The 27,666-nt window shown below is 40.3% G+C and overlaps 1 protein-coding gene across 7 annotated transcripts in view; it reads right to left on the bottom strand.

Annotated features, from left to right (window-relative positions):
* The window catches only part of LOC114025726 (transducin-like enhancer protein 1), a 116,472-nt gene extending 89,102 nt beyond the window's left edge, over window positions 1-27,370 (bottom strand). For 3 of the 7 annotated variants that reach the window (XM_027839187.1, XM_027839186.1, XM_027839191.1), the window contains exons 1-4: window positions 25,438-26,030; window positions 24,215-24,315; window positions 22,658-22,721; window positions 22,504-22,548 (exon numbers count right to left, since the gene is read on the bottom strand). In XM_027839187.1, the coding sequence (XP_027694988.1) occupies window positions 22,504-22,548; window positions 22,658-22,721; window positions 24,215-24,315; window positions 25,438-25,461 (234 nt within the window). In that variant the 5' untranslated portion in view covers window positions 25,462-26,030. Of the gene's footprint in view, window positions 1-22,503; window positions 22,549-22,657; window positions 22,722-24,214; window positions 24,316-25,437; window positions 26,031-26,302 lie in introns of those variants that run through there. The other 4 variants (XM_027839188.1, XM_027839189.1, XM_027839184.1 and 1 more) reach the window with 3 other exon arrangements.
* Window positions 27,371-27,666: the final 296 nt, after the last annotated feature.

Genomic DNA, 27,666 nt, shown 5'->3' with positions numbered 1-27,666 from the left:
ATGAGGATTATCAAAATGTCAAAAAGCTAGGCTTTATAGATGGCATATTAGAGGTTTCATTTGCTGGATAACAAATGAGTAAGTCCAAGTTACGCCAATTTCAGTCCTAGAGAAATCTCCTAAGATTAAAAAAGAAAAACTATGCTGCTTTTTGCCATTGTTCTGAAAAGTCCCTACTGCCTGTGCAAGACAGGTTTTCAGTCGGAAATTATTTGGCTTATTATAAGAATTTTTCCAAAAGCCTGAGTTTCTCCAAACTAAAAGTCTCAGGGCAATAAATGTTTCTCCATGAGGGCCAGACAAGTGTTTACTGCTTACCACTGTTTTTATCTCGCATCTTTCTCATGTGTCTGGACTGTGCAAAACAATAATAAACTTCCTATATTTTCCTTCCTTTCACTGAAAAAAACAAAAAAAAAACCCCTGATCCATTTAACTGCATACATACAGATATAGCACTGCCATTCAAAACACCAATTCTCCTTGCAGATTCAACCCCTTGGTCACAGAAACTTCTTAGACTGTTTAGGATATGCAGGCCACAAGAACCTACACTTTGCTTTAAACAGCAGACATGCTCCTGAAAATTCAACATCTATTAAGCATCTGCTAAATGAACATAGAAAGATATGACCTGTGTCTATAAAGATGATCCAGTATAAGGTAAAAAAATAAAAAACAGCTCACATATACATAACTCAAATCACACTTTTAAATGCCCAGAGGGGTTTGCTATTTAAAGAAATCCTATGGTGAAGCCTTCCAGCAAAATGAATAATTACCTCCTAAACTAGTTTGTAAATAAAGAGTACACCTATGGTGCTGGTAACATCAACAAGGAAAGAATTCCAACCAGCAGGAGCCAGAATGCTCTTGTCAACTGTGAAAATCAACTGAGGGTCAGAAGACTTAGCAATTTTCATCCTCCCCTCTCCCTTTCTTAATACCTATGATGAAATGTGCCCAAGTGCCAAAACTGAAACCCTTCTCAAAATTGCATGGCACAGCTCAACTAATCACAACCTAAGTGCCCCATAACAGATGACCATGGTTTTTGTTTTTCACCTCTTCACTTCTTGGCAGGCCCCAATGGCATTCTAACTATTGGAGCTATCTCCAGCTGCACGTAGTTTGTCCTCTACCTCCAGATCCTTCACACATAGCTTTATCCGGAAACAAGGGGGGGGTTAAAAACAAGGCCCCCATATGCCCTACACTACGGAGAGCCTGCTTAGGCAGAAACAGCAACACTAATTGCCCAGTTCACTGGCAAGGCAGATTGCAGAGGCCTGCTTCTCATGAGAAAGCTCTTGTAGTATCTGTATGGCAGCTCTTAGCAGAGCATCTCAAGTGTCCTTAATTGTTTATGTTCTTAATGCAGAGTCTCTTGAATACATTCATTTTTAATAGCAGGCTTGAGTGTGGGGCCTATCAAAGAATGACAAAGCAACTCTATTCATTGGTTCCTGCTCCTGCAATGATGGTCTTTTGATTTATTTGCAAATGACAAGCTTGGCAGGCCCCAAGATTCAAGAGCAGGCTTTTTTTTTTTCCCTTGAAGCATCATTAAAATTAACATGAAGGAATTCAGCTGCATTCTGCAAGATGAAGTTGAGTCTGCAACACTGTGCAATTGTGGTTTTTTTTTTTAATTTTGCCTTGGTTCTTTCTAATTAATGACTTAAATGTTTTGACCCAACTGTTGCCAAGCAGAGTGTTTCTGCTTTAATTTGTCATTTCAGTAAAGTTGCATCCTTGACAAAGTGACAAAGGCAAAGCAGCTGTTTTAGTCCCTAAATAGCAGATTTCCATTATTCAGACACCCTTGTTGCACAGTTCAAGAAGTGCTTGTACACATATGATCTTATTGATTTGTTCCATGTTGTAAAAAGATGGCCTGGTAGGCTTAAAAGAAAGATTGTCTAATGCTGCAATTCAGTTACATAATTGGCTCTTTTCAATAAAAACTCTGTAGGGTAAATCATGAACCACGACGCCAAAAATCCACTATAAATACATGATTTATTGCCTGCTTTTTGAGAGCGCTTACAAATTTTTAAGGAGCCTAATGGTGATTAGTTGTCACATTATTTAAACTAAATGTTATGGACTACATTAAGTTGCCATGAGTGTTCCTACTAAATGCTACATAAAACCCAGCATATCTGACCTACCCTCTAACCCCTATACTCACTATCTACAAATCAAAATTTTAAATCACATAAACCTAAACAAATGCTTTTTTGTGGACTGGTTGATGATGGTGATACCAATGGAGAACTCCTACATGTTTTCGGAAGATGGAAATCTTGATGCAATCTAAGTGACCTGAGAAAATTTTCTTGTAGGAGAAGGAACTTAAATAATGAATGAAGGAAATATGGGTTTGGAGGAGGGATAAAGGGGAAATGGGTTAGGGAGGTGTCTTGTTATTAAGGTGTTTTGATTCTAGCAGGAGATTGGCTACAGGAAAGGGAGCAAATAAGACAAAAAGGTGTCATATGTAGAGAACACAAAGTAAAAAGAAAGTAGGAGATGGAATAATCTTAAAATTCAAAAGTCTGTGATTACTTAGAGGAATGATGTGATGATGGTCCAAATCAACGGCCAGGTAAGTATATTCTTAAATGGCATTTCACACTAATCTAAACACAACGAATTCTCAGATTAGTGAGAACATGAACAGCATAATTGAGATAGCTGTTAAAAAACACCCATGGTCTGGACCACACCGATACTCTGAAATGCCACATGGAAGGTAATTCTTAGAAAGAAAACAACTTTTAGTGTAGAGCTATCCAGGAAGAGTGAGAGCTCCTTGTGGGCAGAAGCCAGTTTGGTTTTTGCCTTTGTAGCCCCTGCATTGGGGCAGAGTCAAGATACCAAAGGGAGAGTCAGCGTTTCTGCCTAGCTCACCTCACCCAGTCTATGTACTCCTCAACAGCTAGCAAAGATACCAGATCAAATTCTGATGGGCAAAGCCAAGACAGAGTTACCGTGAGTTATTTTTTCCATCTCAGGACGGTTTAGGAAGACGGAGAGGTCTATCGACACTGGGTTAGGCCTGACCCGAAGCCCGGCCAGCAGAGAACATTTCAGCACCCAAGGACAGCAAGGAGGCTGAGACTGAACACCAGGGAAGGAAGCACCAGACAAGAAAGAGATCCCAGGGACCCCTAAACTAAAGCTGGGAGCAGGAGCAGGTGCCAACTATTACTCAGTTACAGGCTGCAGAAGATTGGTCTCGAACAAGAAGCTGTGCACAGCAGAGGAAACAAATTCCAGAAATTTAACTATGTGGATCTGAGCCCAATAGCAAAATGCAGACTTAGTTCTCACCTAAAGGTTGCACATAAACCTTCAATGGAATAATCAGGCCAGGAGACCAGGACCAAATGGGGACCCTGCAGTTCAGTTCCAGCCACCCAGCAGGCTAACATGACTAGGTCCAGCAGCAGTCAACTTAGCTTCAACTACACCCAATCTAACAGACCCAAACCTGGGTCAGGAACTTGCAGAGCTCATACCAGGAGGGCAGTCAACAAACCTCTCTCTCTCTAGATCACACCATTCCAGAAGCACAAAAGTGAACAGACTCCCAGACTGAGCTGTGAAAACATCGGAAAGACATAAAAAAATAAAGGAGCTCAGGCCAAACATGCCCCACTTCCCCTCATTCCCCGCCCCCTAAAGTGAGCAGAGCCCAGCACTAAGAAACAGGGCGGTAACATGGGGTTGGGGGGGAAGGAACTTGACCATAAAGAGTTACTATGGTTACAGGGAAGCTCAAGATAAATACAGAAGAAAATTACTTGAAAATTATCTACTAGCAACACTTAGAAGAGTAATGAAGATTGGACACAAGCCCAACAAAAATTGTTAGAAGATTTGAAGATTTTTTTAACAGAGCAAAAAAATTATTTCAAAAAACCAAATAAGGGCAGTAGAGAAAAAAAGAAATGAGAAGAAAGTTATGAAAAGAGAATTAACAACATTACTGAAGAAAATAACTCCCCAAAAATAAGAATTGGCCAAATGAAAGCAAATGACTCCATGAGACAACAAGAAACAATCAAAGTCAAAAAGACTGGAAATGTAAAAGAAGAAATGTAAAATATCCCATAGAAAAAAAACCAGCTCACCTGGAAAAGAGATCAAAGAGAACTTAAAACTCAATGGAAGAAAAAAAAAAAAAAAAGACTCATTGGACTACCCGAAAGCTATGAACAAAAAACAAACCAAAAAAAAAAAAAGCCTAGACATCATATTTCAAGAAATTATAAAGGAGGGACAAGTAGGTGGTATAGTGGATAGATCAACGGGAGTTCATGACCTCAGACACTTACTAGCTATGTGACCCTGAGACTGTCATTCAACCCCGATTGCCTCCAAATATATACAGATAAAGATATATATGAATATGAAAATCGCCCAGCTATCTTAGAACTAGAAGGCAAAGTGGAAACTGAAAGACTCCACTGGTCACCTCTTGAAAGAAACCCCAAAATGTAGCCCCCTGAGCCCAGAACAGTAACTGGTATGTTAATTATTTAATAAATGTTTGCTGAATTGAATAATAGAAGGAAGTCAAATTAAATACAGAAAAATGTGTTTATATGTCTCTGTGTATACGTGTATGTATGTGTATAACAACAACAAAATCATAACAACACTAATGAGCTTTGGAAAAAACTTACTAAAAAGAGCCTATCCAAAAAATAATAATAATGATAATAAAGGTTACAAAAGTTAACTGCTCCTATAAAATGACTACCAATCTAGTGTCTACATGAAATTTGAAGTACGTTGTACCATAAAACTGCCAAGTGGGGGCCCATCTCTTGTAGAATGGTTAACAAGCCATAGAATAGCAACATAATGAGAGGGTTCTCTTTGTCATAGACCCCTTGAGTAGTCTGGGGAAAGCGATGGATCCCTTCTCAGCATAGTGTTCTTTAAATGCATAAAATAAAATACATAGGGCTAAAAAGAAACTAATGCTGAATGCAGTTATAAACAGTTTTGAAACAAGTTCACTGGCCCAAGACTTCTTAAGAACCCGTTATTATCAAATATTATATAGTAAGAAATGATAAATATGAAGAATTCAGATAAACTTAAGATGATAAATCAACACTTATAGAGCAAAGGAGGGAGAAACTAGAAAACATGCACAATGACCACAATAATATAAATGAAAATAACACTAAAACAAAGTATAAAATTGAGTAGTTGAAATAATCAACCTTGGTCCCAAAGAAGAGATGAGCAAGTACCTCCTCCTTAAAACAACAAAAGGCTACTGGTACAGAATGTTGCATATACAATCAGACAAAGATAAAACACCCACTGGTTTTGCTCCATTAATGAAGTCACTGGAGAACATGACTCCCAGAAAAAAAAAGCCATCAATAACTTTATTGAAAAGAAAAAAAAGAAAGCACATTATCTAAATGATAGAAAAGATACCAACTCAATTACAAGAAGAAGTCAATAAATTTAACTTAAGTTTGATCTTGGGACATAAATAATTATTTAGAGAACTCTTCTTCCCAGTTATGGTAGCTTCTAATTTAAAATAGGTACTTGATTATAATAGATTCCAGGAAAAAGTATAGGGGAAATCTAAAGAAAGACACAATCATACAAGCAAGAACAGTTTGTATGACTGGGAACCATTTTTAACTAAATTTCAATGGCTGCCAAAAGTATCTGCTAACAGAAATTCACATGTTATTTTGTAAGGGGGCAAGTCCATTTGTTTTTCTTCTAAGAAAAAAAAAAGTTCTTTGATCATCTATGATTAATTGCCCAAATACAAAAAGAGTGTAAATGGGGGTTTCGAGACATGTCAATTCACATTTCCCAAAGCAACAGAAACCAAATTTAACCCAAGTATTGTGTTTCACTGGTTTGTACTTCTATGGTTCCCACAGGGGAGGCCTGGCTCAATAATGCTGAACTCCTGGAAGAACAGAATGGACTTCCTGCCATTCATACAGTAAAACACAGTAATCCACCAGGGAATAAAGGTCAATGTTGCACTTTGGGTCATTACTGAATCATTTGAGATGATCTGTGGTGAGGATGAGAGGAAAATCGAAGGCTGTGAGAATGCTGCAAATGGCTTGACCTCAGACCAATTTTCATCTCCATCTGTCTAATAGACATGTGGATAAAAAGCTCTCCTTCTGGGCCACCCCGACTGTTTTAAAATCCAACTTACAAGCCAGGAAAATCAGTTAAACAATACATTAATGAGGGAAAATAAACCTTTTAAACTCTACCCCATTCTAAGCAGATTCAGATTTTCCAGGTAAAATTTAGTTTACTAGTCCTTCAAGCAGTACTCTGAAGAAGTGAACAAATAGAAAAGGATTTCAGGAAGATGGAAAAAGTTTTGCAATGCAGAGGTGTGTGCCCCCCCCCCAAAAAAAGGAAAGAAAAAAAAGAAAGAAAAAAAGAAATCTACTTGTACATGCAAATATATGCATGCTTACACCTCCATCCCCTACCAAAAGACATTCACACAATTTCCATTACATCTGCTAACATACATACTGATATCCAAAGGAAGGAAATGGCAGTTCTGAAAACTGAATATAATTCCTAAAGAAATCTTTATTTTTCAGATGTCCTATTAAAGAAGCTTAATCATTAAGGCATTTCAATCCTTAGAAATATTATAATTAAGCAATCATTTAAGCTGAAGTCTAACCTTAAAACACTTTTACTTTAAGCTGAGCCTCTACTTTTTGGGATTTGGCTGGGAAAGCTTTTTTTCCCCCTTTTTGCAAAGGCAATGTTGTGCCTTTTAAAAGTTTAGGCCCCCACAGTATATCAATGTCAAACAACATCGTGTCAAGCCAAGATTCAATTCAGGTAAGTGCCACTGCCAAATTTTCTTGTTCCCAGACGTGCTTTAAGATTATTTTATTGCTTAAAATTTAATTTGTTCCAACTCGTGTCTCCATGACAACGTTGGCTAACCCTGCAAATCATTTGGGTAATTGGATATCTTATCTTTCTATTGCTCTCAAATCGAATGATTCTGCTAGAATTGTAACAGCCAATCAAATTTACAGTCCTCCTGAGTAATAGAGTCAGAAAAGTAGCCCCATTCATCTCCTCTTTACAGCCATATTAAGCAGTATGTGACAAACAGTAGAATTTGGCCTTCAAACTATATCCTAAATTATAAACCCTGTCAATACTAATGTTCTCACCAGTAGGAGGTTTGCTCAGAAACCCCCTTTTTTAATGCACCAGAAGACAGGTTTTGATTTAATCTGATAAGCAATTAGTACTCATTCCAAATAAACTTTGAACAATCTCAGCACTTGGGGGAAAACTGACAGACTAACATAACATGATAATCAGAAAAACAGCTTTTTAAAAAATTTGACCTTGTGATAAAATAATGAGCAAATGGATGGCTGCACACAATTAAAGTACTAAATACAATGAGATTGATTTGTGTGTGGCTCTATATTTGCAGTGGTTAAGCCATACTTACAAATTAATTAGTCAGGAAAAGGGAAAGAGTGTGTACATTGTACATCTGAATCAAAATCTTTGAACGTTCCATTCATTTAAACAAACCATTTTTAAGCACCTAGGACACCCATATATATACTACAGAGTACCTACAGTTTCCAAACCTGTCTGATTGAGATCAGGGATCCCTCACCCCCAGCCCCCTACACACAGCAGGTCCTTATTAAATTATTTACTGAACGAATATAGAGGCAAAAAGGTCAACCGTCCTCATCAACAGCTGATATTACAAGCTTGGGACTTTGGTCAGCTCCAGAAATGTCACAGATAGCTTATTCTCATCTCTCTATCACCACAAGACGAGGCAACTCCTCTGGATCTGACCAAGCACTGTAAAAGGGCCAGCCCACATGTTAACGTAGACACTGCTACTGAACCTAGACCACCCTGGCAAGATGGAGAGGGTTGTTTGAGGGTTTCTGAGCTGCTTCTTTCATTCCTTTACTCTTCCAAAAGGACTCATCTTTAGAAACTGCCACCTACCCTATCTACCTACCAATGTAACGGGAACATATGTAGGCCTAACCACACACACACATATACATATATAGATTTCTACCAGTTCTGTTCTTTGCTCATCCCAAATGCGATAAAACATAAGCTATTCTGTAGCATGTCATCCTTTAACAAATTCCAACTGCCACAAGTAACCTAAACTCTCCTTCCTTGTAAGGCGCTTTATGTTTATTTCATTATAATATTAGCAATGCAATCAGCAGCTCTAAACGCAAAGCCTTCTCCATCTACCTGTATCCTCTGACTGAACCTTTTCTTCAAAAGGGTTAATTAAATCAGTTTTCGTGTGCCAATAACAGAATTTTTCAAAAAAGATCCCTACACTATTGATCTATCAAAATAAATTGGCTGCTCTTGCTTCCCCTAAAACTAAGAAAAAACTACAAGCAGCTAATTCACCTACCACCAAATACATGTTTATGGGGCACACAGCCCAAGATGACTGACTCCTATTGGTAGGAAAGGAAATAATAGCCAGAACATTTCCTGCCTCTTCATTCCTCCAGAAGTTTGCCCTGCTAGTCCAACAGAGAAAATTTCCAACAGAGGCCTTATAAAAAGAGTCACCATCTGAGCCCAAAGATAAAGTGCTGATACTCAGAAAGAAACTGATGCAAGACTACAAATGTTAAGTTCTACACTTGAAGAGAAAAATTAAGTTTAGGAGCAAACAGAAACAGGAAAGACAATTAAAAGGGAGTCATGGTAGAGAACGGGAAAGGGTCCCAAGGAACAAGGCAAGATTTTAAGGAGAGGAGCTGGTAGGGCCAGATATCAGGATTAACAGTATGTGGAAATTGTAGTCCTAAAAAAGTTACAAGAGAACCTTCAACATTCACAGATACATACATGCTTGCTGCTCTTTCTATGTGAAGATAGCAGATTATGAACTGGGTCTAAGGACGTTTCTGTGGGTGTGACAATTTCAAGTGTGATCAGGTGAGTGGTAAAGAAGACGGAGCTTCTGACTCTGCAGATCAAAGACTGGGTCAAAGTGCTGCCTGAACTTGACTACACTGGGTTATAGAAGAATAGGGTTAAATAGAGAGCTAACGACCAGTTTACAAGAAATTATATAGGGAGAGGGAAGAAGAAGAAAGTACCGAAGAGGTGGCAAATCAGGGGGGTCTTATCCAAATCACCAGAACTACCACCCCTCAAAGCTTTCTAGGAAATGGGTGATAACAACCAACCTTTACTGTGCTTCATGGTTTGCAAAATACTTTATATCTATTAGACATTACCTCATTTAAGCCTGACTAACAACCACCCTAAGAGAGAGTGTTACTATGTGCCAGGCACTAGGTAAGTGCTGTTATTATCTCCATTCCGTAGTTGAAGAAAATGAGATTAAGTGATATGCCTTTGGTCAGTCTATAAACATTTATTAAGTGCCTACTATGTGCCAGGCACTGTGCTAAGGCAATGGAGAAACTAACATGGAAAAGAAAAGAAAGACAGCCCCCGCCCTCAAGCAACTTGCAATCTGGTGGCACAACCCATAGGTGGTAGAGATGAGATGTGAACTCAAGTCTTCCTGACTTTGGAGCCATTTCAGTAGACACAACATGTCTAGTAATGTAACAGTTGTATCAGCAGGAAGACCTGTGAGGTGGATATTCTAATAGTCTAAGCAAGTAGGAACATGGTATGATGACAGTTTGGAATCGAGGAATAACTGGCAGTAGAAATAACAGCCGATAGAATGCTGAGCCTAGAGCTGAAAACCTGAGTTCAAATCCAGCTTTAGATGCTTACTAGTTCTATGACCCTGGGAAGTCACTTCATCTCTACCTGCCTCGGTTTCCTTATCTGTAAAGTAAGAATATTAACAGAACCTAACTCTCAAAGTTGTTGTGAAGATAAAATGAAAATATAAAGTTCTTTGTAAACCTTAAAGTACTATATAAATGCGAGCTATTATTATTCATAGGACTGGGGAAGTGATTAAATGTAGGAAAATGATAAAAAGCAGATTTAAAGGAAATGATGAACTCATGTTATATGTGAGGTACCTTGTGGGACCATGGAAGTAAAAACATATAGGCAGACAAGACACATCTGAGCTGCAGATAAAGATCTGGGAGTTATCTACATAGAAGTGACAAGTGAAGTCATGGGAGCAAACCAGATGGAAAAGGAAGAAAAAGTCTCTCAGCATAGTTTTCTTGATAGGTTAGCTGGGCAAAAGCTCAGGTTTCTCAGTGCATCTGACACTGAAATAGGTTCCGGAGCCTCACCTCTTTCCCTACTTCTATTTCTGCATCACATCCATAGTGTATTCTCGGGTCAAGAAATGGATCTCACACAGAGTACGTGTAGGCAGCAAGGGCAACCAGGAGCCAGTGGAATTTATTTACAGGAAATGAGGTTGAGATTAGGTCAGGGGTCTAATAAAGATCAACCCAACATTTGGCTTGCCTGTTGCCCTGCGACAAGAATGCCTGAACCCCTTTCTCTGATCTACCCTTAGGACATACAGAAAAGGAATTACTCTAGCTCTCCCAGACTCTAATAAACTCCAACCCTCTCCCCCAACCTTACACCTGGCATAATTAGCACAAGCAACACCACCCCTTGTCAAGGAAGACTTTTTAACGAGTACAAAGACTCCATGCCAGGGAGGCAATTTCAGTTCTTTTAAAAACAAAACACAGCTAGAATAAGCCTTCCATAGTATGCTATACACAGAAGGGGAGGAACTTTGTCTCCTCCCTCCCCAATCCCCATCTCCTTAGTTTATGGATCTACTCTCTTCTCACAAAAGCTAAGAACCTGGAGATAAGAAGAGAACAACACACAGGGTAAACACCATAAAATATTTTCTTCAAAGCTCTGTTCTTCCTAGGCCTATTTCCTATATTACCTTTATATCCAGAACATCCCTTTTACCCAAACCTTTAAAGGCCACAATTTACATATTTTACAACATTAGCAAAACTAATGCTACCATGCTAGGGAGGGTCCAACCAAGGAGTAACAGGAAGAAAAGGGACAACAAAGAAAAACCTAACTAATTTAGGTCAACACACACACACACACACACACACACACACACACACACACACACAATCAGTGAAGTTTTAGTTATAATATTTTTCCCTTAATGAATGGAAAAAAAATTGTTTATTAGGCATTTGCTACATATGCCAAACACTTAAGATACAAATAGAAAAATTGAGGCAATTACTGCTTTCAAGTTGCTCACACTAACTGGGAAAGGCAACACATAAAACAGGGTAAACTGCGGGGTGGGTAAAAAGGCTTTTGAGTCCTAAGGATGCAGAGGCAGTATATGGCAAGACTAAAGGGTGCCCAAGGTGCACCAGCAGGTCAGAGAAGAGTGCCTGGAGGTCTGGAGGGTGTATCAACAAGACAGATGGTTGAGGCCTAGAAGACCTAGGTAGCAGAATAGATGGTAAGATCCAGTAGTCCTCAGTCTCACTGTAAGGATTTGAGTGGTTGACTCCCAGCTCACGCAAACATTTATGTTTTTTAAGGAACTGTCTTTTCATTCAAGTACATTAAGTAACTAAAGCCAAGCTAACAAAGTATTGTCTAGTGGATGTCCTTAAGGGACTAGTTTTAATGGATAAGGATGATTCATAATTAGTAAATCGGCTGTTTGCATGTAAATTGGTACTTTTAAAATGCTCGAGGTGCCTGAACGTTTTATTTTCTAAACTAGTTTAACCCTCCCTAATGTTATTTGCACTATTAATTAGCTCATTAAACCTTCTCTTTACAGAATGGCCAAAGGTCAATTTACAATTTGGTGTAAGCCAAATTAATATATACTTTCATGGTAACAAAGCAGAATATTACCTATCATTACACTCTAAACTATTTAAATGCTTAAAAATTGCATCAAAGTTTCAGAGAGGTACTACAAATGAATACATGACCTTTATCCAGAGTCCCATTGATGACTGATTAAGCTCACTACCCTATAAAACTCATAAAAAAAAAAATTAGGTTCTTAATAGAACACGAAACCATTCAATATGGGATCTCTGTCATCATTTAAGTCAAAACCCCTCAAAGACCAAAAAGCTGCAAAGACCCTACTCCTCCACCAGTTTTATTGGCCAGGCAGCAATGGCAGCAGCCTAGATGTGGATGCTCTTTCCCCATCCCACCTTCTCATCATATTGCTAATGCCAGAATAAACCAAAAGGCAGATAAATAAGCCACCCAATTTCTCCTAATACAGAAAGCTACCTTTTTATTTTCACTCACTAATCCATAGCAGCTTTTAAAAATGGCACAAATAAAGGCGGCAGCATTTTGTTCTCTAAATCAATTTTCTCCTCAGCCATCAACGAGATGTTCCAGGCACAGAGAAAGAACAGTCCTTCCCTTCTAATTCAAAAATCCATACTGCCACTGCCCTTGCAAACTGCTAAACAAGCAGTATCGGCAATTCACTTGTGTTCTGTAATATATTTACTGCAAATCCCAATGGCTTGCCTCCTAATGCAGTTTTCTATTGTGTCTGTTCTTGTCAATACACTGACTGGTCACCTTACTTGTGAGCTGCTTTGACCGACTGTTTACCCAAAGCATCAAGAGGCTTCTGGAGAGCCCCAGCCTTCTGACCAATGTCTTTAAGCAGCCTGGCTCCAAAGGCCAGCAACTACACAAACTCAGAAATGCTTTGTGTTTCAGGGGCACTTCCAAACAAAAAGTCAGGCCATACTTTACGTCACCAATATCTCTCATCAGCCTTTCACCACAGGGAACCGGGTTTGTCCGTGTTATATTTGCAAAGTGCACACAGATTCTTGGACTAGCATTTTGATTTACAAATCTACTTCCTGGTGTGTACAAATGCTCTCATCTTAAATTCCAGTTAAGCTGTTTTCTAAGAAACAATCATCTATGACAATGTGAGCTACATCATTTATACAAAGAGAACAGTAACTCTTTAAATCATTAAAGTCTTGTGTGGGCAGGTGCAAGAAATGCTTCATACATTTTAAGTTCTTCAACAATTTTTTTCTGCAGAATTCATTTTTGAGGTCAGAAACTGAAAGAGACTGGCCACACTTTGAATTTTAAACTTCAGTGTATATAGTATTTTTCCTATCAGTAAAACCAGGTGGAAATTCAGCATTGCGTGAGCATATGGATGGAGAAAGGAAGCCAAGGCCCAAATACTGACATCTAACAAATATATCCTCCTAATTTGTCCAAAAAGATATTTTCAGTTAAAAAAAAAAACCACCAACACAGAAGACATAGCAATAAGCTGTATGCAAATAATAAATAGAAAAGCATAAAAACTTACTAAAAACAGACGGCCATTCAGACTGCCTATGATTTAGTAGGTGTGATCATCAGGAACAACTGTGGTACATTCAAAAGTCATTCTGATAGACTCACATTTGAGGGAAAAGATCACAGGATAATAGATCTGAAACTGAGAAGTTATCTATTCCAATCCCCTCTATTCAGAGGTGAAGAAACTGAGGCTCAAGAACTTGGCCAAGGTAATTTTGATAATAATCATGTGAGACAGAATTTGAACCCAGATCCTTTGACACCAAAGTCAGAGTTCTCTTCATTGTCCCTCACATCAGAAACCTATGGCTCAACCTCCTAACCACGTGAACTTAAAACATTCATTTAAGAGTTGACTACAAACATAGACCACAGCCTTAATGGAAAATAAACCTTTTACTGTTTACAATTGCTTAATTAATGCTTGCTTTCAACCACCCCAACCCTCTCCCATCTTTTTAACAGCAACGTCCTTTTGGTACATGACATATGTATATGACAAAGAATCATATCTGGTACATGACATATGTATATGACAAAGAATCATAGGATACCCATCTCTCCAGAACTAAAATCCTGGGTCACCCAAAGACAAATGGTTCACACAACAGGGATCTATAGAATGCAGCATACACAACTCCACCAACAAAATATATACAAGGAGTAACAGCTCTCTATACATAAACATTTATCTTCTATTTAATTAGTCAACAAGCAATTAAGTGCCTACTACTTCTTGTGCACTACGCTAAGTGCTGGAGATACAAAGAATGGCAAAACAAATAAACAAAATAACCGAATCCACACTCTCAAGACTAGTAATTATAAACTCATTCCACAAAAGCCAAGTTAAAACAAAAAATGACAGGCACCAATTCCACACCAATAACCAGACTTCCAAATTTCTTATGGAAATCTCTTAAGTTTAGAATTTTAAATCCTCAGTATTTGGGAGACACAGTCAATAGAAGATATGACATTTTCAATTTTTCAGAATTCTTTTTCTTTTTGGTGTATGGAGGGGTACAAAATTATGCACTGGGGAAATCTGAGATATATACAAAATTCACATTTTTTAACATCTTTTTTTTTTTTGGTTGGGCAATGGGGGTTAAGTGACTTGCCCAGGGTCACACAGCTACTAAGTGTTATGTGTCGAAGCCAAATTTGAACTCAGGTCCTCCTGAATCCAGAGCCGTTGCTCTATCCACTGTACCACCTAGCTGTCCCCACACTTTTTAACATCTCTTGCTCATCTAAAGTCCCTTTTTTGTTGAGTAACTCAAAAGCAGTAAGTAAAACCTGGTTTGCTCACAAATTGGTCACATTTTAAATTATAGTATTCAAAATGCACTAATATTTACTAACAATTCATTTTGAGTATGCTTAATTTATAACAAATGGAGCTATAAACAGCAAACATAACGTCAACTAACATCTTTTGTTCCACACACTTGTAAGAATCAAGCAAAAACTAACAACACTAAAGTAAAATAAAAAAGTTATTGTAATGTTTTCTGGATTTAACACCTACCACATGATACTTATTCTAAATAGATTAATTTGTAAGCTTCTCATCATCAGTATCTACTATTTCTGACATTTCAATTTCATCATCCTCAAAGATTTCGGAAAAGGAAGGTTGAACTAGGTTGAGCCAAATCTCTCAAAATTACTCTCAAATTACTAAGATGTCTTGATTGGATGTTTCCTTAAACAGATGATTTCTTTCACATGTTAAACAAGATGTAGAAAGATGGAAACAAGAAAAGTCAAAATATTGCTACCATGTTGGAAGAGGTATAGACCCAACAGAATTCCAGGCTTAATCTGTACAAAATTCCTAAGAGGTTCCATTTTCTATCAAATTCAAAAGTACAGAAACAGCGGGGCATACAGAAAACACAACTGGGGGTTTTGGAGTCACAGGACTGAGTTTCCTTCTTGTGAGTACTAAGCAAGTCACCTCAACTTTTCTGGATGATCATCTTTTGCACACTCTACAATTCACCAAAGTTCTGAATCCTATGGAACAGAGGCCTCTCATGTGAAAGACGAGCTAGACTTGTTTTTAGGGCAGAATTAAGACCAAAGACCAGAAGTTACAGGGAAGCCAATTTTCAGGTCAACATTAGGAAAGACTTCTTAATAATCATTGTTCAGTCTCTTCATGATCCCATTTGGGGTTTTCTTGGCAAAGATACTGGAGTGGTTGCCATTTCTTTCTCCAGCTCATTTTACAGATGAAGAAAATGAGGCAAACAGGGTGAACTGACTTACCTGAGAGGCTGGATTTGAACTCAGGTGTTCCTGACTCCAGACTTGGAGCTCTTTCCACTGCACCACCTGGCTGCCCTCTTAATAATTAAATTGTCTTGTATAAATGGAATAGGCTATGCTTCAACAGATACTAAGTTCTTAATAATAGGAATAATAATGAATAATAATAGCATTTACATTCAGTAGTGCATTAAGGTTTACAAAGTGCTTTACAAATATTATCTCATCTGATCCTTACAACAACACCTGAGAGGTAGTTTCTATTATTATCATTATTCCCATTTGACAGATGAGGAAACTGAGGCAAACAGAGGTTAAGCAACTTGCCCAGGACCACAAAGCTAGTAAGTATCTGAGAATGGAATGCAATGCAGATCTTCTTGATGCCAGACCCATCCACTGTACCATCTACCTGCCTATTTGTTATGACTCAAAGTTCTCAGAAGCTAGATGGTCACTCGGTCAGGGGTATTGTTGATGGGATATATAATCTGAGTAACAGTCAGATTAGTTCTTTGAAGTACCTTTTAATTCTAAGATTCTTGGATCCTACAACCCAATAGCACATCAGTACTCTATTCCTTATCCCTAGAGTAAGGCCTAATAGTTCAAGGATTTGTACCTTCAGTTTAAAAGTTTTCTTTCCAAAGCTATCAGAAAATTCATTAAAAATCAGTGTACTTGGAAGCAGGAGAATGTAAGTTCCTTGAAGGCAGGGATTCAAAGATTTTTGGGTTTTTATAAATCCTCAATGCTTGCACACAGGCATTTAAAAAAGGTTATTCTAATTTAATTTAAAGTAAATCACTGTCAATTTAAACCTAATTCTTAATAATTAAATACACAAATGAAAAAAAAAAACATTGAAAACACTTTTTTCAAAATCCTTTTCAGCAATAGTCTATTAAAGATCTTATTAACCAACCCTTGAGATTCAAGTAAGCTTAAATTTGTTCTTTTTTATTTTTTTTTCCAAACCCACTGCTGGAGACTACAATGTTTTCACAAGAGATCAACAAAAACTTCAACTAGTTTCAAGAGAAAAAGTTAACTAAATAAATGGGTCTGCTTTCAGTCTCAGTATCATTCAACAAGGGCTCTTTACATAATATTTACTAAAGGGACAGGTTTTCTTATGGGGCTTATTACTCAACATTAGTTAGGAAAACATTATCTTAAGCCCCCTGGCTTAAGACTGGCTTCATTTGGCATCTGGCTTGGACTAACAATTTCCATTCCATGTTCCTTTTTAAAGGCTTCTCTGTGGGCAATGTTAGTTTTCCCCCCACTAACAAGGAGACAGACTCCTAGAAAGTTAGAGCTGCCTAGACAGTGTTTTATACTTCACTCCCCCCATTTTGCAGATGAGGAAACTGAAGCCCAGAGATACTATGTTAAATGACTTGCTCAAAATCTCTCTCCAGGCTACTGATAAAATTGAGAAAAGATGTCTCGATAAAACATTCCACCCAAGAAACAAAGACTGTCAGTGGGTGCAAAAGTGATGAATCTTTCTCTGGCTGCTTGCCACTGAACAAAAGCTAATCTTAAACTTAACAAACACTTGGAAGCTTTATTTCCACCTTATTCTTGGAAAGAATTGATATGGCTGGTGAAAATACACATACACACCATTCTTATACTTGATGACAGCAAGACAGCAAGACAAGTACTACTTCCCTATTAGCACCTTATGGAGTTTAATCCTTAATGCCAAAGTGACATACAATCATTTCCTGGACGTAGATCTGACCTAGAAAGCAGTATTACTCAAGTGTAAAACCAGGGGGGAAAAAGAATAGAGAAAGTAATAGAAGGAACAACTTTCAGGCAACAGAAGTAAAAATTCACATTTAAGGAATGAACCTGCAGATGAAACCAAACCAATTCCGCTTAAGCCCCTAAAAATAAGAACTGGCAAAGGACAATTTTCATATACAAGAGACTTCTACAAAACCCATAAAACAGCTACATCTGAACATTTATTAGCACAGTCCACTACATAAGTTATTGCTGAAATAATTTCTAATAGAAAACAAATGTTGGGTGGTATTTTTTCCCTGTCCAGCCTCGCTGTCCCTGTCACCCCAAAAAGCTAACCAATGGAACACAATACTTTTTCCTCTGAAGGACTTAGTGTCCACATACTACATCAGGGGGTCTTAACCTGGAGTCCACAGATTCTTTACAGGGGTTTGTAGATAGATTTCAGGGGATCTGTAAACTTGGATGGGGAAAAAAAATTACATCTTACTTTGACATCTAACCTCTAAATGAAATTTATCATTTCCTTCAATTTTTACATTTTTAAAAAAACTATTCTGAGAAGGGATTCAAAGGCTTCACCAGACTATAAAAGGGGTCCAAGACACCAAAAAAAAGCCTTCTCTCTACAACCTCCTCAGCTCATCCACACACATACATAATATAGTCAACATTCTTGTGATAAGAATAAGTATTATCCCGTTTTTTGCAAATAAAAATAGAACTGCCAAGAGAAAAGCTCAGTGTCACAGGAAGGTCACATGGTGAGCAGACCTTCAGACTAAGGTCCTATCTGCTCATGTCTCTCATGATGCTAAATTTTAGTTGAGCCAGCTCGGCTGGGTTTCGACACTACTCATGAAACCAAGGTCATGGATCGAGTCCCCTGCAGGGCCAATGAGCTCAGCCTTATTCCATAATACCCCAACTCAGTCCTGTCCTCACCAATGCCTGCTCAATATTGACTCAAAAGCGGAACACAGCAAACCACAGGAAAAGAGGCAGTATGTGTATACGCAGCCAGCAAGAGCACTCATTCTACCTGGCACTAGGAGATCAGGGTTCATCTCCCAGCTGTACCACTTACTAACTTGGTGACCTTGAGTGAGTACCTTATCCTCTGCAGGCCTCAATTTTAACCTCTGAAACAAGAGGGTTGACTTAAGGCATCTAAAGTTGCCTCCCTGTGACTCTGATGTATATTCTATCACCACTGCTGGAAAAAGGACTTAAAAAGCCTTCATCAAACTGATAGGAGTAGGTCAACAGCCTCTGCGTCATTAAAAGATAGAATTCTGTCATCTTTCACATGGCTTTTTGCCCAAGTGTGCCACTGAGACCTTTTGAATAAAGATACACAAAAGCCCAAAAATACAGAAGGAGCCACTCAGTCCTAACAGTTTGTCACATGAATTCACTGCACACATACCAAGGATAACCGACATATCTTTAGAGCACTTTCAAGTTTACAAAGCACCTGGCAAATCATTGACCATTTGAGCCTTAATACACCCATCAGGTGGTAAGAATTATCCCCATTTTACAGATGAAGAAACCAAAGTTCACATACCTCTACTTAGTACCAGCTGTGAGAAACAGTAGTTTCCATTTTAGCTCATGTGAGCTTTTCCTTATGCATATAACAGAATTACGGTATGACATATTCTTTTTTTATATCAAAAGATTCAGAACGCAAAACAGAACTCAAGACTTCACAAATTTATTGTAATCAATTTAAAAACTAATAAATAAAGAGGGGAGAAAATGTTGACACAACATTAACACAGAACATACAACAAACCAAGCCTCTATAAGTAGGCAAACCACAACTGGACCAGTCTTGATTTGGATGACAGTTCCATTTAAAAACTGCCAGAGACTTGGTGGCATGATGACACTGGAGAATACAAAATCCAACAAACCCACTGAAAGGGGTAGGGGGTGGGGAGAAGCAACAGAGGAAGAGAAGCAGTCTCTCACACAGGAAACAAGCCTTAAGAACATTAAAGCCTGCTCTGTGGAAAGTTTCCCCATCACCACATTTTTCAGTAACAAAGATGTTGTCAGAAATGACAATTTTTTGTGTCCCCTGATGATGCCTTGCTAGCATTTGGTTATAAGCCATAAAGCGGGAATAATTTCAGCCTGTCAGGAGTCTAGCTAATGCCCAGTTTCCCCCTAGAGAGAATTCCTGTCAAACGTAATGAGAGCTCCAAAGGCCTCTCTACAACATAATGAGCACTTAGGCCACGCTGGTGATCAGGCAGCAAAAAAAGCATCAATTTGAGCCTGGCTACACCCTAGGGGCCAGACGTCACCAGTTTTAATAAGAATTATGATTACTAGCTACCCAATGCCTCCTCAGAACTTATTATTAATGGGTGACAGTCAGAAGGATTTTTTTTTAAATGTAAGGCCACTTTAACTCTGAATCATAGCGCAACCCAATCCTGTACACCACTGTAGTTGAGGGTCTGTCATTATCTACAATACAAACTGAATTTAAAAGGATTTAAGACTTTGCTATTTAAAAAATATAAAGCACATCAGCCTTTCACATTTTCCAAATTACTAAACTAGCGACACAAAATACACCATATAATATATACCCATATGTAGACACAAGACATTCACACATGTTCTCACACATAATTGCCCATGAAATACATGCACAGGAACATAGCTCTACTCCCCAACACATTTCTTATTCCTGCCACACACATACTTCTGACACTTTTATCTCCTTTCTCTTTTAAGGAAAAAGGAAAGGTCATGCAACTACGCATGGCTGACAAAAATAATAATACTACATATTCTTTAAATTCTTCAATAAATCTAGCATTAGCACAGTGATCTTATGTTTTTGGAAAACAGGAGCTCCAGCAGTCCTATGAGCTACTAATTCCTCTGATTTTACGAGCTGAAAGTAAAACTCAACCGTTTATAATCCATTCTGTTCAGTATACAAATTTTGCTTTTTAATTCCATTAAAAAATTAAATTGGCAAGTAGTTAGAACTCTGTGGCAAAAGTTTGTGAATTCCCATATGCTACCAAAAAATGACCCCCAAAACTTAACCAGGACTCCTCCTGACCTGTACAATCACCAAGTTTACAATCCTTCTTGATAAGGGAGTAGTTATTTATAATAAAAAGCCCAAACAACCCTGAAGATGTTAAAAACAAAGTTTGCTTTGAAAAAAGCTGTAATGAAAATTACTTAAAAAAAAATCACAGTCTAAGAAAATTAGAATATCTCCTCCCAAACATAGCTGAAAACAGGATTTCCAAAACAACACCTCAGCATTATCAAAATCTGCAACGAATTAAAAAGAATCAAAGAACTCAAGATTTACAAAAGCAGAATTCAACTCTGAAACACACTTGCTTAATGAAAGTCTTTGAATATAGTGAAGATCTGAAGCCTGAACTAATCAATTTCTCCACTATGCCCTAGCCGGTCAGCCATGCTCTTTAATTTAATGAAACAAGAGTTTTAGATGAAATAGCACATATACATCAAGCAAGAATTGTATTGTTGCACTTTGAAATGTGTCCAACTGTGCAACTTCATCTAATGATAATTTTTTTTAAGAGGCAATCGATTTCTGAAAGACTTATTGTACCAGCCTCCTGATGAAAAAGTGAACGTCAGCATATCTACGGAATACTTACACCCTGCCATTAATGCTTTCTTTGGCAGACAATGACTACTCAATTGAGGGTCCTTTGGGCTGAGCAATCATTTAGCTTTTCTTCTCTTATGAGGTCCTTAGTGCCTTGTTCCAGTTCAATACTCTTTTTATTCACCATTATAGTAGCCATAAGTGTGAATTTTATGGGAACTTGCAAACTCACAGTCATAACCAGAGCTTTCCCAGTCACTAATCTTTCCAGGCTTTTAAAACCACTAGGAACTCAGCTACTATCAACATATGCTACACTCATAAAAGAATTTTTTTTCCCTCCCAGATTCAAGACTCCCTCTACTAGATTATTTTGAAAGCTATGTTTACCTACAAGCCACTGAACTGGTATCTTTATGCAGCACCACAAAACTACAAAAGAAAACCAGTGTTTGCTGCATAGTTCTTATACCTTTTCCACATTAAAGAAGCTCTTTTACACAATTTCAGGGTACAACCATATCTATATGTTGTAGTGGGAAAAACCACTGAATTTGGAGTCAAAAAGTACATAACTTCAAAGCCTAGATCTGCTGTTTGCTACCTGTGTGACCCTGGTCAAGTCATTTCCCTTCCCCATGGCCCTTCATTTTCTCACCTAAAAAAGGAGTATAATTAATTATCTTTAAGGCTCCTTCTGACTCTAGACACTATAATATTACTATATGAATTGACATCTGTATAGTACTTTTAGGTTTGCAAAGACCTTTAAATAATATAAAATAATCCTGATAACAATCCTGGGAGGCAAGGACTACAGCTATTATTCCTTATTTACAGATGAGCAAACTGAAACAGAGATTAAGTGACTTGCACTCACACCTATCGAGTAGGTTATCTGAGGCCAAATATGAACCCATGTCCTGCCTTACACTTAAGTATACCTTTCTATCCACTCTGCCACCTTGACTTATTTCTCAACAACATGTATATGATTTCAGGTCTATATACCTATAACATTCAAATGGTTAAGCATAAACCTATCCATGCATTAAAGTAGAGTCAATTTTTATCTTCCTGTAAACAGAAGATCTTTTATTTCCATTATCTCTTTTATCTAGTGATTTAAATTTTTCTGCAAACATATTGAGCTGTAGAACTTCTGCCAAGTAATTATCAGGACCGAGTGTGGTACAGAGGAAAGAATGCTGGATGTAAAGATTGTCTTAGAAGCGGATTCAAATCTGAACTTTGGGCAAACCACTTCTGGGTCTCAGTTTCCTTTATCTCTAAAATGAGGCTGTCCAACTGGATGATTTCTAAAAGGCTATTCTAGCTCTAAGCTTGTGATTCTATGATAAACTGGGCAACTGAGACCTAAAAATGACTTCAATTCACCTATTACCAAAAGCAATGCCAAGATGAGAGCCATAAATTGATTCTTGGTCTCAATTTGGAATTTACTTGAAAAATCTTACCTGTTTATGCATTTCAATGTTTAATCCATATGACATTTCATAATACTGTGAAGAAAAAAAGAGGATTAAAAGTTTCATTAACTCATGTTGAGTAATACTAAGAAAATATATGTTATGGTATGTGAAAAGAAAAAAATAAATCTTTAATACCTACCATCACATAATGCCTCTGCATTTCTGTCTTTTCACTTGCCAATTTCTCACATTCCAATTTAAGGCTACAAAAACAAAACAGGCAACTTCATGTAAACATTATGTCACTTGTTTTAACATCTGCCTCACATATTTGCACTTCAAGTAAAAACACAGACCAATTTAGAAAAACTATAAACTATCAAAGTAAACACCCAAAAGCTTTGTCCTCGTATTTAATGGAGACTACAAGTAAAATGAATTCTATGTATAGTTCATTCCATTATGATTCATTTTTAGAGCACACACAATCCCAGGTAGAGAGCAGAAAAATAAGTCAGCCTCTCAGACTAACAAGCAGCTTTATCCTCTGTTAACTCTTGGTCAGTTAAGTTTAAATTTAGGTTCATGGTGTGAGATAACTGGCCTCTGAACACAAACTTGAGCTTCAAACATATATAGATAGATAGATAGATAGACAGATTTTAGATAGAGTGTTTTGACCAGGGGATTCAAACATCCCTCTAAGTTTTTAAAATTGTATTTGAAAAATTACCTCCATAACTGTTCATTAGTTTCACTTTTGTCCTTAAAACACATTAAAACATCTGTCAGGTAGCCAATGGAATGATTAAAGTTTTGGAACTCTGTGATTAGATAAGTACATGCCCTAAACAGAATACTGGGCATTCCTGGAAGAAAAAAATAGATTCATTGATATTCTCTATTAAAATGGTCATTTATAATTTGCCTTCTACATTCTGCTGAACTTAACTTAAACTGTGACGGAATTTATCTTTGAAGTATAAAAGCCAATTTCTTAGTGTGAAATTGGCTTTTAAGCTGTTAACAACTAACAAGCCACAATATCAATGTTTCTTTCACTGTTTAAAATTCCCACTGATTTGGACAGTGAGTCGATACTTGTACTCAAGTGCTATGATGAACTTTATATGCAGAAGCTTCAGTTCAAAGGAGCTCTGAGGATGAGAACTTGAGAATTCTATTTATTTTTTAGATCTCCAACAACTATAAACGTTTAAAAGGAGTAAGCTTTCCACAATGAACTTTGCTTTGTACAACTCTATCTCCCAACACAGCCAAATAGTTATTTCAACACTACATTTGGGTCCCCTGCATTCCACGACTAATACATTGATTGAGCCAGTGTTTTCTGCTCAGCCTGTTGCAAAATAAATAAACGAAAGGCAAATATTGACGGTTCTCATGCAACTCCAAAACGAAAAAGAGTTCATTCGAACAGCAGCAAACAGGGGGCCAAAACAATAGAAGTTGGGGATGAAGAAAAAAGAGAGAACTGAGAAAACCCAAGAAAGGGAAAAAAAGGAGGAAAAGTGAATGACAGGTTTTAACTGTGATTCCACACGCCACCGCCTGGACACAAGTACTAAATACAGCTGCCACCCCAGGGATAAGACAGTAAAGAGAAAGAGAAAACCACATAGGCCCCCAACCCCCACCAAGTCAAATATGTTCCACGCTGACATCCAACCCCCAGGCCAGAGACAGACCGGGTCGGCTCAGGACTTAATGCACCCGCTGCGCCTGCTGCACGCACCTGTGATACTGGGCCTGCAGGAACTGGAACTCCTCTTTGATCCGATCCAGGGACTCCGGGATGGTGAATTTAAAGGGCTGACCTGCAGCCTGGTGCGGCGTCTGGGGGGAGTGTGGGATGGGTGTGCATACAAGTACAGGAATGGAGGGGGGGGGAGAGGAGAGAGAGGGAGGTAAGGAGAGATAGACAGCGTGAGCGAGCAAGGTGAGACAACAAACCAAACCAACACAACCAAAACAAAAGTTGCCGGCTATCGCAGGTACAAAAAGAAACTAATTTTTTTCAGTTTACTTTGGGGGAGGCAGATGGTAGCGCTTTCTCCCTGCCCCCACCCCGTTTGCTGAAACTCCCGGTCAGTAGAAGCTAGGTCGAAAATCTACCCCCGCCCCTCCCCATCCCACTCCTGGGGACGCAGATGGGAGATACTTAAGTAATTCTGGCAGAAGTAGCACCCTTCTCCTAAAGGGCCTGGGAAGGTGGTAGAAAAGATGGGTGCCCGCCCCTCCTATAGGCAATAAAGATAATAGCCCTAGGGAGAGGAGCGGAGTAACAAACACCCCGGCCCCATACTCCCAGTTCCCAGAGTCACTCAAGAGGACTCGGGCCAGCCCTGGCCCCACTGGATCCAGGGCTGCAGTTGACATGTAAATAGACAGTGAACAAAGGGGGAACAGAGTGGGGGCCAGCTACTGGGGGGGGGGGGGAAGAGAGAGAACTAAACACCTCCCTCTCATATAGGGGGTAGGAAAAGAAGGGATGTGATGAGGAGAAGAAATCTAAGAAGCTTCTCTGTCCCCGTCCCCCACCCCACTGGCCTATGTGCCGCCTTTAGAGGTGCTAAGAAAGGAATTAAAAGTGGGGTTGGGAGGGGGGGAAGGTGGCCAGGAGTAAAAGGTGCTAAAGGTCTGAAAGCGATTTTTGCCTCCACCCAATTAGTCAAATAAGTTAAAAAAAAAAAACCCACAAAGCATCTTCCACTCCTCTTCCCCCCCCCACCCCCGCACCCAAAGCGGTAAATAGGGCCGGAAACTCTGAGAACCCAACCTAAGCAGCCCCGATCCCCTCAGGGGGAAAGTGGAGCAAAGGCAGGGCAGATGTAATAGACACCCCAGCACAGCACGAGAACAGCGCCTCCCCCAGCCTCAAAACCGTCCCCTACTTTCCCCCCCCCACATGCCCCCCCCAGCACACGCCCAGGGCCCCGGGGCCCCGCCGCTCCTTACCGGGTGCCGGCTTTGCGGGAACATCGCTCTGACGGCAGCCGCTGCCTTGCTCCTGGGCAGCTCAATTCTCCGCTCAATTTCCAACTTTAATCCCGCCGAGAAAAATTAAGACAAGAAGAAAGAAAGAAGATCCAAGCAAGAGGAGGAGGTGGGAGGGTGCGCGTTAGACATGCACACACAAGCGCGCGCGCACAGACACTGACATTACACGCACATACAAACACGCACGCACAACAGCCAGGCAGGACCAGAGCCGGAGTTGGGCCACTAGGGCTCCCCAAGGCCGGGCCGCCGGGTGGGTCGCTGCCTCCCCGAGCTCAGGGCCACATTTCCCTCTCTTCCTGCTCACCGCCCCCACCTCCCACTGGGGCCAACGTCTGCCGCCCGGCCTCGGGGAGTGGGGGAGGGAAGGAGAGTTTCTGGGCTTCGGAAAGAAGAGGACGGAACCGAGGTGGACAATGGAATCACCCAGTTCCGTCGGTGAGGTGGGAGACAGGGTGGGCGCACAGGTCTTCGTCCCCGACGGCCAAAGCCGGGACCAAGGTTAACTCCCCCACCAGCAACCACTCCCCTCTGATGCGCGAGCTGCGCAGGTCCAGGGCAAATCAATCCAGTCTTTCTCCCACCCCTCCCGCCCTTGCTCCGTGGGGGGCACCTTGCAGGTGGCAAAAGAACGCTGCCCCACCCCCTAACAAAAACAAACTAACAATCAGGGGACCGGAAACCCCCGAACAAGCCGGGTTACTTCTCGGGTTAAAGACGATATCCAGGAAAAGCAGCCAGGAGGCGAATTTGGAAGGAATTGTCAACCCACGCCGTCCAGACAGGGGTTGGTGGGTGCAAAGGGGAACACAGGATCACTCACATATAAACGTACACATCCGTACTCGGGCCGGCTAGGCTCAAAGACGCTCCCGGGAGGAGGTGGGGACACACACTCACACACACACAGAGCCCGGGGTGGAGGCTCAGAGCCAAGTGATCACCAGCAACCACAGAGACAAGGGTAATGATGCAAGGAAAGTGCAGAGAGAGAGAGAGCGCAAGAGAGGAGGGGGTGGCCACGCAGCATATGCACTCAAGCAGTCTTGGAGTGAAGATTGAAAAAAAAAATCCCAACTAAAATAAGCCGAAGCGAGGGACGAGGTGGTTGGTGGTAGTAGAAGGAGGCAATAGTCTTCTTGTGTCGTTGCAGAAAAATCCTAGTAGCAGAAAAAGCAAACCAGCTGGGGCAATTCTCAGTTACTCAGAAGGGTGCAGCCCACCCGGGTGCAGCAGCCTCCCAGCTGCCGCCGCCGCCGCCTCCGCCTCCTCGCGCCTGGAGCACATCGGGGAGCGACTCTCACACACACCCATGCAGCAGCCGCCGCCGCAGCCCCAGCATCTCCTCACATTCATAGACACCCGCACGGCCCCGCAGCCCTGATGTCTTCTGCTGCTGCTAATCCTTTTTGTGCTTTTATTTTTCCTTTTCCACCCTTGCGCCCCCCGCCCTTTTTATGTTTTCCTTTTAACAATCGACGCTCCAGCCACAAGTAAAGTTCCTCGGGAATCCCGGGGAAAACATCCATAAACCGAGGTACGATTGGGAAGAATCCACGGAGCAAGCCCGTTCGCTCGCTCGCTGGTGATCTTCTTTGCCTTCCACCCCCCCCAACCCCTGCAAGCAGACAAACTCCACTGGGCTATCTATCGAGAGTCATAGGGTGATCAGGGGGCCGGGGAGAGATGAATTGGAATGCTCAGCCGGGAAGGGTCTCGACGGCCCTTGAAGCTGCTGCCACTGCTCGCTAAATCAATAGCACCGAGCGGGTGGCAATCAGCCGCCTCTCTAGAAGCGGGACACAATGTATCCGGCGCTGCTGCTCCAGCTCCGGCTCTTGCTCTTCTTGCTCCTGCTCCTGCTCAAACCTGCGCCGCCACCGCCGCCGCCTGCGCCTCTCGCGCTGGTAACATTAACACGCGGTTTCACACTCCTCTAGCTAACCAGCGGCCGGCCCCGCCCACCCCGGCGCGGGCGGGGAGAGGGGAAGGGGGGCGAAGAGTTGAGGATGGAGTCCGTGTGGATGAGGGTGGGAGGAGAAGGAGGAGGAGGGGAATCCCGGCCCAACCAATCGTCCGTTCCAAGACCCAACGTGGGCTCCTGACGACACGCCTCCCATCGTCCTATGGCAGGGCAGTACCAGCCTCGTCCTTTTTCCCCCCCCACCCCCACTTCACCATTCTCCC

This window comes from Vombatus ursinus, unplaced genomic scaffold (assembly GCF_900497805.2).
Source record: "Vombatus ursinus unplaced genomic scaffold, bare-nosed wombat genome assembly UNPS02014832.1, whole genome shotgun sequence".
Taxonomy (NCBI): domain Eukaryota; kingdom Metazoa; phylum Chordata; class Mammalia; order Diprotodontia; family Vombatidae; genus Vombatus; species Vombatus ursinus.
Note: the sequence above shows the minus strand (reverse complement) of the source record. Positions and strands in the feature narration are given on the sequence as shown.